The 19425-nt window shown below is 34.4% G+C and overlaps 1 protein-coding gene and 1 long non-coding RNA gene across 3 annotated transcripts; one reads left to right on the forward strand and one right to left on the reverse strand.

The window, feature by feature from the left end:
* The first annotated feature begins 1285 nt into the window (after positions 1–1285).
* LOC111369362 (LEAF RUST 10 DISEASE-RESISTANCE LOCUS RECEPTOR-LIKE PROTEIN KINASE-like 2.1) lies at positions 1286–9668 on the forward strand. The gene is made up of 3 exons (XM_022990847.1): positions 1286–2462; positions 8243–8275; positions 8354–9668. Exons 1-3 carry the CDS (start codon positions 1697–1699, stop codon positions 9466–9468), a joined length of 1914 nt encoding a protein of 637 aa, XP_022846615.1. The 5' UTR covers positions 1286–1696; the 3' UTR covers positions 9469–9668.
* LOC111369363 lies at positions 2473–13506 on the reverse strand. 2 transcript variants are annotated; one of them, XR_002698111.1, is made up of 5 exons: positions 12748–13506; positions 12198–12378; positions 12052–12119; positions 11612–11745; positions 2473–5012 (listed from the first exon to the last, which is right to left on the reverse strand). It is a non-coding gene; the product is annotated as an uncharacterized LOC111369363 (long non-coding RNA). The 2 variants fall into 2 exon arrangements; XR_002698110.1 differs by having other exon boundaries at positions 12208–12378; positions 12748–13505.
* Positions 13507–19425: the final 5919 nt, after the last annotated feature.

Here is a 19425-nt window from a genome sequence, read left to right on the forward strand (position 1 = left end):
CGGGATAAAGGCACTAAACAGGGCTAAATTCTTGGGGTGGGTCATTGGGGGCGTACAATGAGTCTTGGGTTTTTCACGTCAAATTACCGTGAAACCGATTGAATTTAAAAAGATCAAACTATAAATTAAACTTATACTTTGTATCCGTCTCGTTTTTCTTCTCTTTTCCTTATGTAAACGTGTTAATGTCTAGGTAATCAAATTTTATGGTATTTTTTTGTTTTGTTTTTGTTTTTGGGTATCAAATATCGTGAATAACCATGAAATGTTCGGTTTTCTTCTCTTTTTCTTATGTAAACGTGTTAATGTCTAGCTAATCAAATTTTAGGGGTTTTTTTTTATTTTAATTTTATTATTATCTCTTTGGGGGTATCAAATATCGTGAATAACCATGAAATGTTTGGAAACATATTAGCCAAAGTTGGACATCGCTTTTAAAGGGAAAGTGGAAAAACACTTGGTATGCACAAAATCTAGATCAACTTGTTGCCAATATGCTACAGTATTTTATGGTCCAATCTATGGAATTTTTGAATCAATCCCTCTAGACGGAATGTCTATACGCATTGTGCTTGATTTATAAATTTTTTTACTTGCCACTCAAATTATAGCCTACATCAGATTTAGCTGACTTGTTCGAACGATTAGGCATAGATTATAATCTAGAATGAAAGCTGTTAGATGATTGTATTGATTGCCACTGAGAGGAAAAATAATGTACATGTGACACAAATAGTCAATTTCAACGTGTAAAAGGTACCATTTTGCCAACATTTCAGAGCACGATTTAATTGGTCAAACTTGAATCTAGAACACATATTTCATGGGATCCACAATTTTTATCAACTTTCAACTATATATTTCATAAACTTTTACTAAAATCTATTCTTCTTCTTCTTCTTCTTCTTCTTCTTCTTCTTCTTTTATTATCAAAATATTTGTAAAACAAACCCTTAACCACTAACCTTAGGAGAAAAACTTTAGTAAGACGGTTTTATAACATTCAAGTGGTAGAATTTACTGTTTAATCATGACACCTCGGACTTGAATCACTCAAATCATGACATTGCGACATTCAAGATGATAAGAGAGAAAAAAGTGGATGGTAGTATTCACTCGAATGATAATATGTCATTGAGGTTCTATATAGAGAATTATAACATTTTCAACAACCAATTCAGGTACTCAAACATGTTAATTTCAATACCATCTAAACTTTCAAGTTTCCAAAGGGAGTATAATTTTTAAGAACTTTAAATACTTCTTTCTTAACTCAGAAATTATATCCAATAAAGACAGCGACCAAGACTTGAGGTTATCGTAATATTCAGTCTAACGTAGTAACTACGCAAATTAAAGGGAGTGGAAGTATCGCATGGTCTACGGTAGAAACATCCCATCAGCAGTGGACAGCTTGCAATATAGTCCACAAATGTAATTGGTAGAATCATGGACCAGTTTAATTTTTTCCATCCACTTGCACAAACAAATTGATGTATGGCAATTGAATCTGTGGCCTCTTTCTTGCATAATCCAACGCGCAAAATGAAAAACCAGTAAAACCTTGCACAAATATTCAAGAATTTCACTATACAGACACTGGACTCACAGATTGGTCAATACTTGCGAAATAAATAAGGAAGGCAAAGACAATCAACCATTTGTGTCTGAAGCTTGGAATTCATTTCACCAAAACATGAAATATACAGTTTTCTTGACATCTTTAGATATTTGTATATTCTGTCTTATCCTTTTATCAAGAAAATCTTCTGCTACTGATTTTCGGCACGATGCATGCGTGCCCAGTAATTGTGGCAATGGCCCAAACATTACATTTCCATTCTATATTGAAGGTATGCAAGAATCCTACTGCGGTTACCCCGGATTCCATCTCAATTGCGGCAAACATGGCTATCCAACGATTAGTTTACCCGAAAATGACTATATAGTTGAAAACATTTCCTATCCTAGTCGTTCTTTTCGTGTTTATAATGCTGCTGTTTTGAGTAATTTAGAAGGCAGATGCCTTCCACAAATCAGAAACACGACACTTCCTGTTAGAGAGTTTCAGTATGTTAATGTAACAAATCTTTATTTGTTGTCCAATTGTATAGAACCGTTGCCTAAGGATCTTTCGCCATACAAGGTTGACTGTCAGGGTGAGAATAGAGATAATTTGGATTTAGCAATTTGGGATATGGATGAAAATTTGCAGAATGGATTGGAAAATTGCGAAAAAAATGTGGTGGCGCCGGTGGAAGTGCAGGGAGATGAAGAGAGGATTGTAGTGGGAGAGTACGAGGAGATTTTGAGAAGAGGGTTTGAACTGAATTGGAAAGCCAGTGACTGCAGTACATGTCAGAGAGATGGCGGCCGTTGTGGCTTTAACACCGCTACAAACAGTTTCAGGTGCTTCTGCCCTGACGGACCCCATCGCCAGAGTTGCGGAATTGCAGATTCAGGTATGTTATATTTTTTTTCTTAAGACGCGTTTATTGTTCACACGATAACAAACAAGATTTTAACACTACTTTCTTACTTCCATAAAAAAGGCACAAGCGTATGTTAACAGAACATGTAAGGTAAATTTAGTAGCCTAAAATTTTTCTTCTGTGTATTCCGAATAGCAACCAGTGTACTACTACGATCAAGACCTTGACCCGTGCAAATTTCTGCCCATCCCAAATAGCCATGCACTCACCCACCAGTGGATCAATATTACTTGCGAGAACTTCGGAAAAGGTCGCCACCATTTTGCCATTTCTCATCCCTACAAATATCCCAATCCCATAGACTTTCCGACCCAACTCATTGCACCAACATTCTGTTAATAAGTAGCAACTTCAAACAATCTTAGTGGACTGGCCTAGTGAATTTGAAATTTATGGATCGGGCCCACTAGGCTCGCAAGCAAAATTTTTGGCTCGAGCTTGACTAGAATAAAATGGTCCGAACTTTTTTGCGAGCTTGAGCCGAACTTTTGCTCAGACAAGAAATCTAGGCTCAGCCAGTGCTTTTCGGCTTGGGCATTACCGAACCGAGCCGAGCCAACTAGCGAGTTTTTTTTTTAAACTTCATGACAATTCCAACTTTTTAAAAAAAAAAATATTTAATTTGTACAATTTTTACAAATTATAAATTAAATGAATGTTACAACCCTCATTCATTTTTAGGACTTGGGACGGCTACAATCAAAGTAGGCAGAGTTAAAATTATACGTGAATAAAATATTTCGTATACAATTTTTTTGAGACAAATAAATTTAAAAATTATGTATTTTTTGAAAATTAATCAATTTAAAAATTTACAATATCTTATGTTTGGATCTAGTGTAACTTTTCGGTCATTATACTGTCAACTTGTTCCTGAATATGAAATTCCGCACATTCGTAGTCCTTTAAACATATTAAAACCTCAAATATATCTTCTTTTACTCTTGATCGTTCGTCTGATAAAATTCGACAACCTAAACTACGCAACCTTCAATGCCACTGTAGACGTCGGAGGTGTTAGTAGATTACGTGCAATTTTTGATACAATTGAATATTACATTTCATTACACCTCCACCCTCATAGAAGATTAAATTTTTATGATTCTTTTGGTTGTAACACATTACGAACGTACACGCACATATACCTAGCTAACTCAAAGGGAATTTCAAAATTTGTACCACCAACATCTATCGCTTTAGATATTGATGAATTAGAACTAAATGAGGTAACACTTGTATTGGTGTCCAAATATTTCGTACATCATTTGAATTTGTTGAAATATTTCTTGAAAAGGAACTCTGGGAAGTAGAGTTGCCATGACCTTCTTTTTCAGCGTAACAGTAATACGTTTCACATAGTGTAGATTTTATATGCACATGTGATAATTTTAAATTCATAAAATTTGAAATCCCCTTTATAATAACTTTTATGTCAGTTAAATTAAGTAAATGGTCCATCACCAAAACTAAAAGAAATAAAGATAGCAAATTTTCTCAATATTTACGAAATTTTAACTCCATTGAGTAGACTACATTAACAAAAATGGCAAACTCATATATTTATAAAAGGTGTGTGAAATGTTAAAAAAAAAAAAAAAAAAAGTTGTAAAACAAGTGAAAATGTAGAGTAATGAACACCGCTAAGTTCCTTTGTAGTATCGAATTTTTTTTTTAAAAATTTCATCACACAAAATGTAATAAACCATTCTCAATCTTCCAAATTATGTTCGCGTCTGTATATATGCCTACCAGTATAATATAATGAAATAATTTTATCATAATTTTTATATGAATGTAACATAAGATATGTAGAGTTTAATCTATGTGTTACATCAGTGAAAAATGTTTTTCTTGTAAGCCATACTCTGCACACAAACTGTTATATGTTTGCCTTCTGGCTGGTGACATAGGAATAAAATTTATTACTTGTCTAATTTTATCTAAAAGTGATTTTTATATGTTCCAATCCATCTTTTACAATCAAATTGATAATATGATATACACAACGTTGATGAAAAAATAAATTTCCAAATGCAGGGTTAAAGTCTTTAATAAATTTATCGATAACAAGTTTGTTTATATCAACATTATCAAAAGTAAAACTTTGAACCATTTTTTGCATACCATATTCTTGTAAAATATCTTTTAAAACCATGTATATATTGATTGCATTATGAGGGTATTCTACACATTTGAATGCAATAATCCTTTTATGCAGAAGCCATAGGTGATCAATGTAATGAGCCGTAGAAACAACATAACATTTTTTTATTAACACTGGTCCACAAATCATAGATAAATGATAAACGCACTATTAAAAGTTTTTTGTTGTTCAATAACAACTTGTTTTATTTTGTTAAATAATTTCACAGTATTTGAACGAAGAGTATTTCTACAATAAGTAGTATACCTGGGTTGGAGATAATTCTGTATGAGTCGAGTAAAGTAAATTGAGTCTATTATTGTAAGCGGCATCTCTGCTGCAGCAACGTATGCAACCATTCCTTCGCAAAATCTTTACTGTGAATATACAAAGGTGGAAATAGTAGAACCAAAACTGTCAAATATTAGTTCGGTCTATTTTGGGTCAAGACCGATTAGTTTCACTTTGCAACTCTTCAATATGTGCCTATTCAAATGCGTTGTGCTTGAATTAGGCTCCCAACTAAGTTATTTGCCATAGTAATTGCAACATGCTTTTCAAATATCAACTCTATTTTGAACACAATTTTTTTACGTGTCATATGTTGCCTACAATTTGATGATTCTTTTTTTGACCTTTTAGTAGTCTCGAATACTTCTTCCTCTTCGATATCCTCCAAATCAATTGGAATGTTTTGAGAGTTAGTTGGAGTACTCAAACTACTCTTAAATTGATTAATCTCATCACCAGTAAAATCCATCTATATTCTATAATTATTATAACGAATGTTACTGAATATTAAAGTAAAAAAACAAATTATTGAAGCAAAAAAAATTAGAGATTGAAGTTGAAACTTGAAACTCGAATACTGAAGTTAAAATTGATTGAAAAAATTGATAAAAACTGAGAAATCTAACCCATATTTATAACCAAAAAAATCAAACCGTTTGAATTCAAATTTGAATTTCTACCGGTCAAAAACTCAAAATTGTTGCTTATTCAAGTAGTTGCCCATTAGGCAATTTTATAGCTACCCGTTAAGGTAAAGCTGTCGACTAAGGCAGCTTATAAAGTTGCCTTAGCCGGTAGCTAATTTGTTGCCTTAAGGCGGTAGATTTGACAGGCCATTTTAACTTTTTATTACTCTTTTTTTGTTGCTCGAGCATGAATCAACACCCCAAAATGGGGCACGATTTTTTCGAGCCATAGGCCAGGCCGATTTGGGCTTTTCTCAAGCCGAGTCACGAGCCGCCTGAGCTAACGAGCTCAATTTATATTTCTAGGGCCCATGTTGTTGTAACTATCTATTTATTAATAATTGCAGCATACTTGAATGTGGAAATTATGCCCAGACTCTTTCTAAAGTTTGTATTTCATATTTCAAAATTTAGGTTCTAATTATTATTTAATATGTATTAAATTAGTACAATACTAATAACTCACCCACTTACCTCACTCGAACACATTAAAAACCATCTCTCTTTCTTCGAAAGTGTTCCTTTTCTATCTCTTTGTCACTACATTGTGGAAGCCGCTGTTGCAATGATGTAGCTGCGCAGATATGCTCAAGACAATGCTGCTTCGTGTGTAGCAGTGCATCAACGATGCTTACCACTACGTTTGGTTTCAGGGTATTTTGGGGTGGTTTAGATCTGAGAAGGGAGCTGTGTTTTGGTGATTTGAATGTTGAGGATATGGTGGTTGACGGGTGGCGACAGTGGTGGATTTGATTTCGTGGGAAGAGAAATGAGAGTTTGAAACTGCTTTGGAAGTGCAGCATCTAGATTGCACAGACGATGGTGAGTTTGAAATTTATTTTTGCTTTAAAGTTTGCAAATGACGATTGTTGTTGTTATTATTAGTGGTGGTGGTGGTGGTGGCGGTGGATGGGATGAAGAGCTTTTGTGACTAATAACTTAAGTGATTATGACCAATTAATTTGATAATTTATGACTGTGAAATAAGTTGTGAATATGACTAGTCAAAAAATCGAAAAATCAACCAGACTAATCAAATCGAACCAACTCAGGCCAATTTGGGTTGCTTTGATACAGGTAATTGATTTTGTTTGATTTTCTTTTAAACAAAATCATAGTAAGTCGGTACAGCCATGATTTGAAGCACCTAATCACTGGTTAATATACTTACATGTTTACCTTTTTTTTAAAGAAAAATAAAAATCAAAATATAAGCTTTAATCTTATAACTATATCTCATATTCCTTCACATCTATGATGTTGTCGGTAAATAATAACACTAGAAATTTCATTTCACACTCATTATATTATACTTAGCCATTTTTCTTCTATTCAGGCAGTCAAATTACATAATGTATACAAAAACAATAAAATTCTTAAGTTTTATGCTGATCCGTCTTTAGTAACTTGATTTTGTTTGTTAGTCAATAATTTTTGTAATATAAAGTTATTTATTTATTTATAGTTCTTTTAATCTAAGTGGATCCAAAATTCGTACATCTAAAAAAAAAAAAAACTCATTTTGGACGAAAGTCTAAATCGACTAACCAAAACCGAACCAAAACAAATCGATTAATTTGATTTTGGCTCGGGTTGGGGTCGGAATCGATCCAAACCAAACTGTGCCCAAGCTTAGTTGTGACCTATGACATTTTTGATTTATGACCGAAAAATAATATATGATCAATTCATTTGATAATTTGTGACTGATAAATAAGTTGTGAACTTTAAAATTTGTGATTGTGATCATAAATTGTATAATATTATTACATTAATATATTTAATTAATAAAATATTTTTGCTAATAAATTTTAATTATGACATGATTTTTGAAATTATATAATGTATTTCTTAATTTTGAAATTGTAATTTTCAAACACTTTAAATATTTATTATTCTCGACTTGAATTGCCAAAATCCTAGAATGATGCATCCAATTATGTGACCGTGGGACCTACTAAGGGACAGAGTTAGCACTATATAAAATCAATAATGATATTTAAATAGGGACTGCGAACAGGTGCTTAGTTGTTAGCACTTGTGTGGATAATTTTTTTTCCAAATTGTTCAATGATGCTGTGCCCCGTGTTCACCTATTTTTTTAACCCTATCATTGAATTTCTTTGTGTAGCATGTTTGTTTGAGCTCTTTTTATGACGTAAATAAGTCCATCCCAAAATTGTTTGGCCAAAATCCTCATCTACATCATAATATTGGCTCAAAGAAACTAGTCCACACTAGATGTCTATGTCGAATCCAATTTGTCTTTTAGCATTGTAATCTGTAGTCCAACCCAAAAGAAACTAGGCTAATTTTATTTATGTCGCTTTTTATAGTTTTATCTTTTAGCATTGTAATCTATAGGGGTTTAGTGGTCTCCAGAGTCTTAAATCATTTCCAGACTACAAAGTCTATTGAATTACACAGTAGTGATTTTCTATACCAAACAACTCAATAGAAAATCTTAACACCTAATAAATTTATTCCACTACTGTATGAAATCATGTGTTCATGAATCCTACCCTGTAACGATTTACATTCTGGAAAGAGAGTGTAATAAGAAAAATGAATTCCCATCTTATTTTTATAAAGTTCTCTTAATCTGACACGTCTTTTGACTTCAACTGTAGGAAGAAGAAAATTGAAATTGATTTTGATTGCAGGTAACTTTTTGAAATTTCAATACCATTGGTTCTGTTTTTTTGCTTTATAAATAGTATTGACATCATTTTTCATCACAGTTGTTTTAGTTGCACCGACAGTCCTCTTCTTCATAATCTTGTTCGCTTTCAACAAGAGGAAGTACATGCTGTATTTGAAGGAAAAGATGCAAAACGATAAGGACATTGACCTCTTCCTAAAGAACAATGAGATTCTTGCAACAAGAAGATACAACTACTTTGATATTAAGAAAATGACTAACTCATTTAGAGACAACTTAGGGGAAGGGGGCTTTGCTAGGGTGTATAGAGGAAAGTTATCCGATGGTCGTCTTGTAGCAGTAAAGATTTTGAAAGAATCCAAAGGCTTCGGAGAAGAATTTATCAATGAGGTTGCAAGTATCAGTAGAACTTCCCACATTAACATTGTCACTCTCTTGGGATTTTGCTTTGAGGGTTCCAAAAGAGCTCTCATTTACGAGTTCATGCCCAATGGATCTCTTGAGAAGTTCATATTCTCCAGAGCAGAATGTCAGTTAGGATGGGAGCAATTGTTTCAAATCGCACTAGGCATTGCTCATGGAATAGAATACTTGCACCAAGGATGTAATACACGGATTTTACACTTTGACATAAAGCCTCATAACATTCTGTTAGATAAAGACTTCAATCCTAAAATATCAGATTTTGGCCTAGCAAGACTTTGTCCTAACAGGTCTAGTATAGTGTCAATGCCAGGGGCCAGAGGGACAATAGGGTATATAGCTCCAGAAATAGTTTGTAGAAACTTTGGAAATGTTTCTTACAAGTCAGATGTCTATAGCTATGGTATGATGATTTTGGAAATGGCTGGAGAGACGAAAAATATCAAAGTCGGAATTGATCATTCAAGTGAAAATTACTTTCCTGATTGGATATATAAGAACCTTGAACAGAGTGTCAAACTTGATCTGAACATCATTGTGAATGCAAATGAACATTTGAGGATAAGGAAAATGTTAGTAGTTGGATTGTGGTGCATACATACTGATCCTACAGCTAGACCTTCAATGAGCAGGGTTATAGAAATGTTGGAAGGGAATATAGAATCTCTGCAAATCCCACCTAAACCCAACTTTTTTTTACAGCCAAGAGAAGCATTAAATCCTTCAATTTCTAAGGTAGCACTCACCTTATCTGAAGTTCATGGAGTTTAGCTATGACCTCATTAAAACTTCGAGGGATCCTCGTGGTGATTGGAGGCTCCTGGTGACCGCAGAAGCAATTATCTTGATTGGTTGTGCTATAGCAATTTGTATGTTGTTAATACTAATGTTGAATCTGTCTCAATGTTAAATTTCACATTTGAGTAAAAACAAAGTAATTAAAGAAATTCAACTACCCTTTAGTTTGTCTAGTCATCGTTATTATCTAGTACTTAAGATGATGTGTTGCATTATTGCATAGCATTATTTTCTCTGATATTTAACAAGTTGAGCTATGACCCGTTAAAACTTTTGGGGTTGCGGTTGTTATTGGAGGTTCCTAGTGGCCAGGCACAAAAGCAATTATCTCTATTGTTTGTGCTCTAGCAATTGAAAGTTGTTAATGTTAGAATGCTAAATAAGAATTACCTAGAATATCAAAATTTTCTTTAATTTAAGAATACACTATCGTTACTATATGTTCACGTGTAAATTACAAACAAGAAACTTAGATTAAGAATTTATTCAAAGCCGATAATCAAATCTTGATTCAGATTTGAATCATGAACTTTCAACTTTCTTAAATTACAAAATACTTTGATTTCAAGAACGTGATGCTTCAAACATTCAAGTCTTTTATGATACTCTTCAAGTCTTTTATTATATTTTTTAAAGTCATAATTATATTGACGTGTAGGGAGGACTGGACAAAAATCTACCAAAACCGTTGAAACCGACTAACCCAACCCAAATCGATCGGTTTGGATTTGTTCTTAAGTTCAACTGGGTAGGATTGTGTTGAAAAATTAAAATTGAGGTCGGGTCAAGTTGGGTCTTGGTCTATGAATTAAAATCCAATTCAGTCCAACCCAATTCGATGAATTAAAAATTTAATACTTAAAATGAATAAACTTGAATAGACACAATAGTAGAGACGAGAGAATGATTCAGAATGTAAAAACATCCCACTTTTATACATAGGCTGATTGGTATGAATATTAAGTAGAAATGCAAATAATTTGATGATAAACTAAAATTTAATTACATGATAATGAAATGAATAAATCTTAAAAATTTATAAAGAGAAAGTGTTCCATAGTTTCAAACTTATTTATAAATTAAATTTTCGAATGAATCCCTTATATAAATTAAAAATAATAGAGATTTTCAAACGATTTCAAACTTTAAATGTTGTTCAAATTCAACAAAAGAAATTAGATCCAACTTGAATTGATTTAAGCTCAAATCGATCAACCTAACCTAACCCAAACCAATCCATCGATTTGGGTAGAGTTGGGTTTAAACTAATAATTGGTTGGGCTTGGATAAAAAATAACCCAATCCAACCCACGTCCAACCCAACATATATGCACCTTTTTTAATTAAACTGAATATCTAAAAAAATAATAATAATAAAAAATGAACAAGATACATTTTTTTTTTTAAAACAATTTCTCTTCTTATGTACTAGTTTGTTGCCCGTGCAATGCATGGACTAGGTTATTTTAATGGTAATATTAGTTTTTATAATGTGTTGGATTCTTGTATATAATACTTTCAATTCAATGCTTTCAATTGTTAAACTGGATGGACTTTCTCATATTTCACATGCAATAAAACATCAAAGATCAGCGAATATCATTTGAAAAATTCAAATCATAGAGATGGTAGGCATTCGTTAAAAAAAAATGACATTTGTTATAGTATTAACATAAATGTTACAACAAATATAAAGTTTTACTTTACTTTTCAAGAAATACTTATTATCGTTTTATCGCCCCACCAGATGAGCTAAAGGGGTAAAACAACCTGATAGTCACATGAATTTGAGCATCCACGTTGCTTGTTCTTTATTGAAATATGAGAGTAGATTGGAAAGGATTACTTTGATGTTGAGCCTTTATTGTTCCGCGAACTCAACTTCGAAACCTGTGTTTCTACAGCTTCTTTTATCGTTTTTGCCTCAACAACTCTCCCTCTCTCCCCCTCTCTCCCAACCGGCCATCTTCCACTATTTCCTCCCCCCAACTTTTGAAAGGTGACACGAGTATTTGATTTGCAAAACTACTTTATAATTCCCCTTGCTAAAGCTATTGAAGAATATTTAGTGATTTGCAAAATTTAGAGAAGCTATAAAATTTGAAAGTACATATACCTTTCAAATCCAAATTTGTATCCTCCAGAGCGGAAACAATATAAAATCTCTATTTTTTATCTTGCCATAGAAGAATCCCGAAAGTGTGCTACTTCCACTTTAGCTGCATAAGATGGCCACGAGGACTGTCATTCCTAGAAGAGTGAAGAAATAACCCTTTAGAACAAGCTTGATTTATAGAATAGGATAAATAAGTAATCTATTTTGTGACTAATTGAGTTCTTCAATGAACAAGAGAATATCTTCCTGACAAATAGAAATAAGAAACATTTTTTCCTGTGGTAAGTGATTTACAAAGCTTTTCTTCTCATTTCATTGATGTTTTTAACTAAATATGAAAGTATGAATGGATATTCCATCTGATAATTTAATCTTTTTTCTCGACTAAAGTTTAGTAAGCAAAATTTTGTCATGTACTATGAGCTTATGGGATCACTTACTGGATGATCATGGAAAGAGCTATGTCAGAATCTACTCTACATAAGATTGAACAGCATAACAGCCCAACCTGATGAGAATTAACAAGCATGAGAATCATATCGGCAATTAGAAATGTAATTTCTATTTTCCAAACTCAGAATCATACAAATTTTTACTTAATGTGGTTCATATATATTGTCTGAAACCTCTGGCGATCTACAGCCAATTAATCTGGAGCTTGTATGCGGTTTATTTTGATCCCAGGGATATTTTCGGAATTTGACTGAAATCCCTAGCCAGAACCCATTTTTCCCAAACTGGACAGATCGAACCTTTGAAAGCTTAAACTGGACGGAGGCAAAAAATATTGCATCAGACCACAGCTAAAATTACCATAAAGTAATATGAGAGACATTAGTATAACAAGAACTCCAACATGGAACAATTGGTTCCCTAGCTATTATTTGAAAAATCTACTCAAGAGAGATTATTATAACAGGACTCCAATGCAAAACAATTGGTTCCCTAGTTATTATTTGAAAAAAATTCGTCATCCAAGAAGAAAATATCTACTTTCAGAAAATCAAGATGAGAACATCTGACTGACCAATAGTAGTAAGGAAGAGAATTTCGAAAATTCTAAAATTAACTTCTGGGAAATAGCACTATTTCTCAGGAGAACCTACAAGTGAAAAAATAAAGCCGCTGTAACAGACCTTTGCCTCTTCGTCCCTGATTAAATGGAATCGAAATCTGCCCCTTGGTGTCATAGAGCAGACAGAAGTTCTCGTTTAGCATGGAGACAACATCTGGATGTGAAAGGCATCGATTAACCATAAGAAACTCACTCTTGTACCATTTACCGTCATTACATTACATACCGATAAGGAAAGGAACCCAGACACGACACATACCCATGAAGCCAGCTGGATAAGTCTTATCAGTTCACGCCTTCCCATGGACCAAAACACGTTACATTAAAATGGCAATGACTATACCAGAAGAAGAAATATACACATGGCTACATAATTATTCACTTAAATGCTCCGCCAAGCTTGTCAAGCATCAAATGCTTTGGAGCATTGAGTCTATTCAAATGTTTCTTCAATCCCCTCGCATGTATGGATAAAAATTAAAAAAAAAACTTAGTAATCAAACAACTGCATCCCAAGTCAACTATTCAGTAGCATGACCACTAAATAAATTGGACACATTATATAGAAACAAATTCTAAAGCAGGTGTCTATCAGTTTGTAGCTTTAATATGGTCTGTATACAAAAGGGACATTGTAACTCCAAGAGCAGACATTTAACATAGAAAGGTCAACGTAAGTACCTGAGCTGAATTTTATACTTGTTGAAAGGAGTTAGTAGATATCACATTAAAGTTGGAATTGCTTTGCGTTACTCAAATTCTAATTTTAATGTATCCAAGTCTTGAAGAAATTTAAGACTAACCGTTAAAAAAATAAATTAAAACTTCTGTCCTTATCAGCTATTAATCAAGATGATACATCGAAAGTCCAATCAACTCTACATCCCGAAAACAAGGTATCTTGTTACCTAGAATTGAATAATCCACGTACATAGAATATATTAGTTAAAGGAAGGAAGAAGAACTAAATATAGAGAAAAGGCCAATATATAAAAAACCAGCAACTTCTAACCTCACCAGGTTCCAGTGCCGGGAAGTAGCCCAGGTAATTCATTGTTGTAGTCTCATAACACTGGACTTTATCAGTTTGTCTTCTTTAAGGTATCAGAACGAAAATTCAGTCACAAATTGAGAAGATACTAACTTGTACTATCTACACAGAAATACTCTAAATTAACTTAGAAAAAATAAATCATTATGTAGCATGCAAACACAAGTGCCAAATTAAGACAATCCCAAAGGTGAATAAATTCTTCTCCAGTTTTTACTTTAAGGCATCATTGTTACGTAAAAAAAATATCATAGTCACTAGAATTTATTGTTTTGAGGTATAAATAGACCAACAGATGGTTTATACTGTTTGCAATATAATCAGATTAAGTTCTACAATGGAAAAAGAATAATGAATATACAATGTAAATACATTCAATATGTGTTTTCTCTTTCTTTCGTTCTATCAGAAAAGGAAGTTCATGTTTAGCTAATTTAATTAAAGGCAGAAGAGAAGTTCTATGTATGACTTGGTGAAAGTATAAACAAATTATTTGAATTGGCAGTAATTTATGCGTCTCAACAGATAAAATAATTTTGCTAATATACTTAAATTACAAATAAAGGTTTTACGAATGAGCACAGGGAAACAAGTTCGATACAAAATTTAAAGGTGATTTTAGACTAAATTTAAGCTTAACAAAGCATGCTTGAAGTCCCATTCATCACTAATGAAATCAAAACCTTCTTTTAATGCTTTTCTTTTATTTTTTTGGAATGTCCGATAGAATCAAAGATAATATCAGAATTAGTTTAATATCTTAATATTTCATTCTATGCACATAAAAATACATAAAAGAAATAAGTAGTTCAAATAAAATTTATCTAATAGAAGGTAAAATTCACACCATTTAAAGAAAATTACTTATCCTAATAGCAAAATAAACAGTGTTTAAAAAACTAAACATAGATGAAGCTATTTTCCTTTGTTTGATTCCATCATCCAACATTGTAATCATCCAATTCATAGAAAACTTGCCCCTCATGGGGTAGCCGAATTGGTGGAGTAAGTAAGTGCGGAGGCCTTTGGTCACAAGTTCAATACCCCCTACCAACACTTTCTCGGTCAGGTCTGTCGCATAGGGTTTGTTTAGTGCAATTTACCTGACTGACATGATTTGCAGGCTATTGCGTCAGTCCGAGGTTTTATCCAGTATGCACCTGAATGATAGCGGCTGCAGACTCCCCCGTCATATTATTTAAAAAAAAAAAAACATTGAAAACTCAGTCGCCAATGCACATAAATTATTTTCATGATTAGTTCTGCCCTAACTTTTATACATACAAAAACTGATAATTTAAAAAGCTACAGAAAGTCAAATTTTCTAACCATCCAATTGAGAGAAATGGTAAACCCAATCTTAAATGCACTTACAATATATTATAGTTCTTAAGTAGCCACTAAATTTTAATGGTTAAAAAAAATTAGAGAAACAGAAATTTAGCAGAACTCTCGTCTTCTTCATTTCCTAAACCTTTAGGTGCATTTCAATAGAAATATATAATCAAGTAGTCTATGAGTGTCCCCGGCATTCATATAGATTCATTTTTTAACACATAAAATCTATACAAAACTGAAAAAATCAAAAATAAAAAACCTATAAGCAGAGCTGAATCATCAGTGGCATCAACATCTACAGCGGCGCGTTGGAAGGGATTAGCATAAGGAAGAATCTACAGGTAGCGTATGTAAATGCGAGTAGCAGAAAAATTCACCAAAACACCATCATATCTGAATCACAACACTATTTATCCTAAAAGGACAATCATAAATCATAAAGAAAACTATAATGAACACTCCAAGTGGAAATTGCTTGAATAAATCATTTAAGCTTCAAAGAAAATTAAAGAAATTACTCACAACAGAAATTGAAAAGTGAAGAAAAAAAAAAAAAAAATTAGAATGACTTTTAAAATCCCTTCGAAAAAAAGCAATAAATGAAATCTCAACACCAAACAAAATGGAAACTTATCCGAAGGAGCTTGTGTCACCACTTGACGACGCCACTGTAAATTTTCTGCCTTTTTGAGAACGTTTCACAAAACTTCAAACTAAAAGAAAACAAAGATCGAACATAGAAGCATTAGGGTTGATAGAACCGGAAGAAAGATATAGAAGAATGTAGTTTTGAGGATATCTCAATCTTTTGGATTTTTTTGGGGTTATTTTGTCGAGGGAAAGAAGTGAGAGAATTGAAATTATTTTTGAAAAACTTACAGTACCACAATACAGTTGCCAAAAAAGAGATTTTTGACATATATTGGAAGGACCATTACACCCTCAAATTCAGAATTAAATTGATAGAAATACCCTTCTATTCATAAAGCACACATTTTTTTCATTCAATATTGTACATAAGGGTAAAATTGGAATGCCACATTATGGCTATGAAGGCTGCAAAACATATGGATGGAAAAAAAGTAAGAAAAGAGTAGTACGAACCAGTTCAACTACAGTCTCTCTGTCAAGGTCTGTTAGTATAACCAAACAAGTGTTAACACAATGTACTCATAAATGAACAATAATCTCCACATTCACTCTTTTAAAGTAAAGGTGATACATTTCGGCCATCCATGTGCACATATATGCACAAAAGCCTTCTTCTAAGGGGTGGCAAATGAGCCAAGTAACTAGTTAGCTCATCCGCTCGGCTTGTCGGGACCCGTTGACAAGTAATAGAATTTATAAGTTGAGAGTATCGTCCCACAAAGAATAAATTTCAATTCAAGTTTACTAATTATATATGGAATTTGAATTATGTAAAACAAAAGAGATATTATGATTATTCTAAATTAATATAAGTGATGCTACCAAAAAATATCACCTGAAGATCTCGAGCTTGATGACTGGGATGGAACACGAACTGCGCCTTTCAGTACTTGAAACAAAGGCAACGATGTGTGTGCTCGCCGCCTCTCCGATGCTTAAGTCAGATAGGAAATTTAATGCGTGAGGCTATAAACTGAGGATAATAATGAAGAACGTATCTTTGGAGTGAGCACAGGTTGTGTATTTATAGGTGTCAGTGGTGGAGTCCTAGGAGGACTTATTCTGCCACAATCCTTCTCCTCTAGGAAGAGGAGTTGGTGTTTCACCTCAAGCATTCAAATCACTGTTCGAGTCAAAGAAGTAGTCTAACAAGGTAGGGATTGTTTTCAAGGTAGGATTAGTGCTTCCATAGGTCACATATGAAGGTTGATGAGTCGACACACGCACCCTGACCTTAAATGCCCGACCTTGTTTTGGTGTTTTTAGAGGATGCACAGGTCGGGGTTGTAGGGTGTGATCGGGGTCAAGTGGTCGAGTTCGAGACTAACGAGATTTGGAATCATCACTGGCCCCCGTGCATCGAGGTCGTAGATGCCGTTTCATTCTGGTCTACGAGCGAAGATGTAGAGGCATGAACGTCCAGATGTTTCTCCACGTGTCGAGTGTTGGATGGGATGTCAGAGGATTATCTCAGATGGCCGCCACGTGTAATGTCAGAGCACGACCTTAGATTCTCGCCACGTGTCTTGGTCCAAGGGGTGAGATTGCATGATCGTTGGTATTTCACAGTCCCCTATAAATATCCCAATTTTCACTCTCATTTTTTCACTTTTAACTCTCAACTCCCAGTAAATCGAGCTCGAGGTCGGGGATTAGTAGGGTTTGTGAGTGACTATCCACAAAGGTAAGAGTTCGAGCCCTTAAGTTGTTTTATTTGATTATAGCATAATGTCGAGTAGTGATAGCATAGGGTCAAGTAGTAGTGACAGTAGTCAGGCTCCTAGGGACTCGAACCATAGTGATAGGCCTGAAGATGTAAATACATCCATTATACCTATGGCCATCACCGTTAACTCCCATAGCGACGTCCTAACCTATCCCAAGGAACCGATCAAGTACAAAGAACATGTAATTATTAAAATAGCTAGAGAGTTCGGGGTCATGCCATTTTGTGATATTAGAACCCCAGGGCCTACTGATACCGTGTTACGAGCTCGAGAGGGGGAGATGACCTTTTTTAGGGATGCTCTTAAGGCCGGGCTTAGGTGGCCTCTTCACTCATTTTTCATTCATTTTCTGACCTCATACTATCTGTGTCCGGGTCAACTAGCCTCGGACGGTTGGAGGTTATTAGTGTATTTCTTCATACTATGTAGATGCCTCAAGGTTGAGCCTAGGGCCGACCTACTTCAAATGGTGTTTGACATGAAATTTTCCCTGGGGTATAATTGTTTTGTTTATTTGCCAACAAAGGGGGGGTTTTGAACTCCTGATACCCCGAGCTTACTTAGAGGTTGGAAGGTGCATTTCTTTTTTGTGAAACCTCAAGACCTCGATCATCCCTTTAGCTCGAGGGGGAAATCCCCGATAAAGATAGGTTTAACGAAGGTCAGGCCTATTTGGAGGTTTTAGAGAGAGATAGGCTGAGGTTAGTGAACCACGACCCCTTGGCAGACAAGATTGATTTCTTGCTTGAAGACGACACCCTTGACCTTGCTAACGTGAAAGGCCTCGAGGGTACGATCTCTCTTTTATGCATTATTTGATATTTCATGGATAATCATCGACCTATAGTTTGAGCTAATGCCTTTGACATTTTTGCTTGTAGAATTCGAGATGTCTTTCGATCCATCAACCCTTTTGGACAACGTTCATAAAAAGGCCAAGGGCCCGAAGTCAAAAGCCCCGACAACGACTTCGTCCAAGGGGAAGAAGCAGGCATGGGAGGCCACACGTCCAACCATGGTGGATTTGGGGCAGAGCTCACAAAACCCAACCCCTCCGAAGTAGCCAACCCCTCAAACAACAAGTCCGAGCTCGAACCCCTTGTTATGGGTTGGACCTCTTAACTGATGATGATGACCATATGCCCATGAAGTCGCTCGAGGAGTACACCGACTGTGCTCTTATTCAGGGCATAGTTGATAAATATGAGAAGGAGGTCAATATAAATGAAGGAGTTCGGACTCTAGAGCTCCTTAAACTGAAGGTAGGTTTTTAATATGAATGCTCGTGTAGCCCTGATCAGTCTCGTAATTTGTACTAACGTCGAGCTTTATACATGCTTTTGCAGACACTAAGCGTCGCTCGGGATCTTGGGCTCAAGGGTTTGAATTCTTCAGATCGCATAGCCGAGTTCGAAGTCAAGAGCGAGGTTGCGTTCAAGAGGGCCAAGGAGCTTGAAAAGGCCCTGCAGGCGGCCAAGGTGGACCTCAAGAAGGCGGAGGACGAGGTCGAGTTTGCAAGGGGCGAAGCAGAGGAGGCGAAGCTCGAGCTTATTCACTCGCGAAGCTCTTTTGAGGCGGAGCTTGCGAAGGTTCGAGCTGAAACCCGAGCTCAGGCCATCGATGACTTCAAGAAGTCTGATGAGTTCAAGACTCTCCTGGGTCAGTACGTGTAATACCCAAAAAAAAAATAATAATAATATTAATAAATTTCGTAAAGTATATTATGAGGCATAAATGTATGAAATCAAATTTTAATATTATTTTGGATATCTATTAAATTATCTAATATAAAAATATTTAAATAAATTTAGAATTTTTTCATACTTGAAAATAAGAGTTTTAATGATATTAGAATTTAATGTTTGGATATATATTGAATTATTTGATAAAAATGTGTTTTGATAAATATAAGATACTAGAATCTTATCATTATGTAATTAAAATTTTATCTGATAAGGATAATTGTTAAGAG

Source organism: Olea europaea, chromosome 20 (assembly GCF_002742605.1).
Source record: "Olea europaea var. sylvestris chromosome 20, O_europaea_v1, whole genome shotgun sequence".
Lineage (NCBI taxonomy): Eukaryota > Viridiplantae > Streptophyta > Magnoliopsida > Lamiales > Oleaceae > Olea > Olea europaea.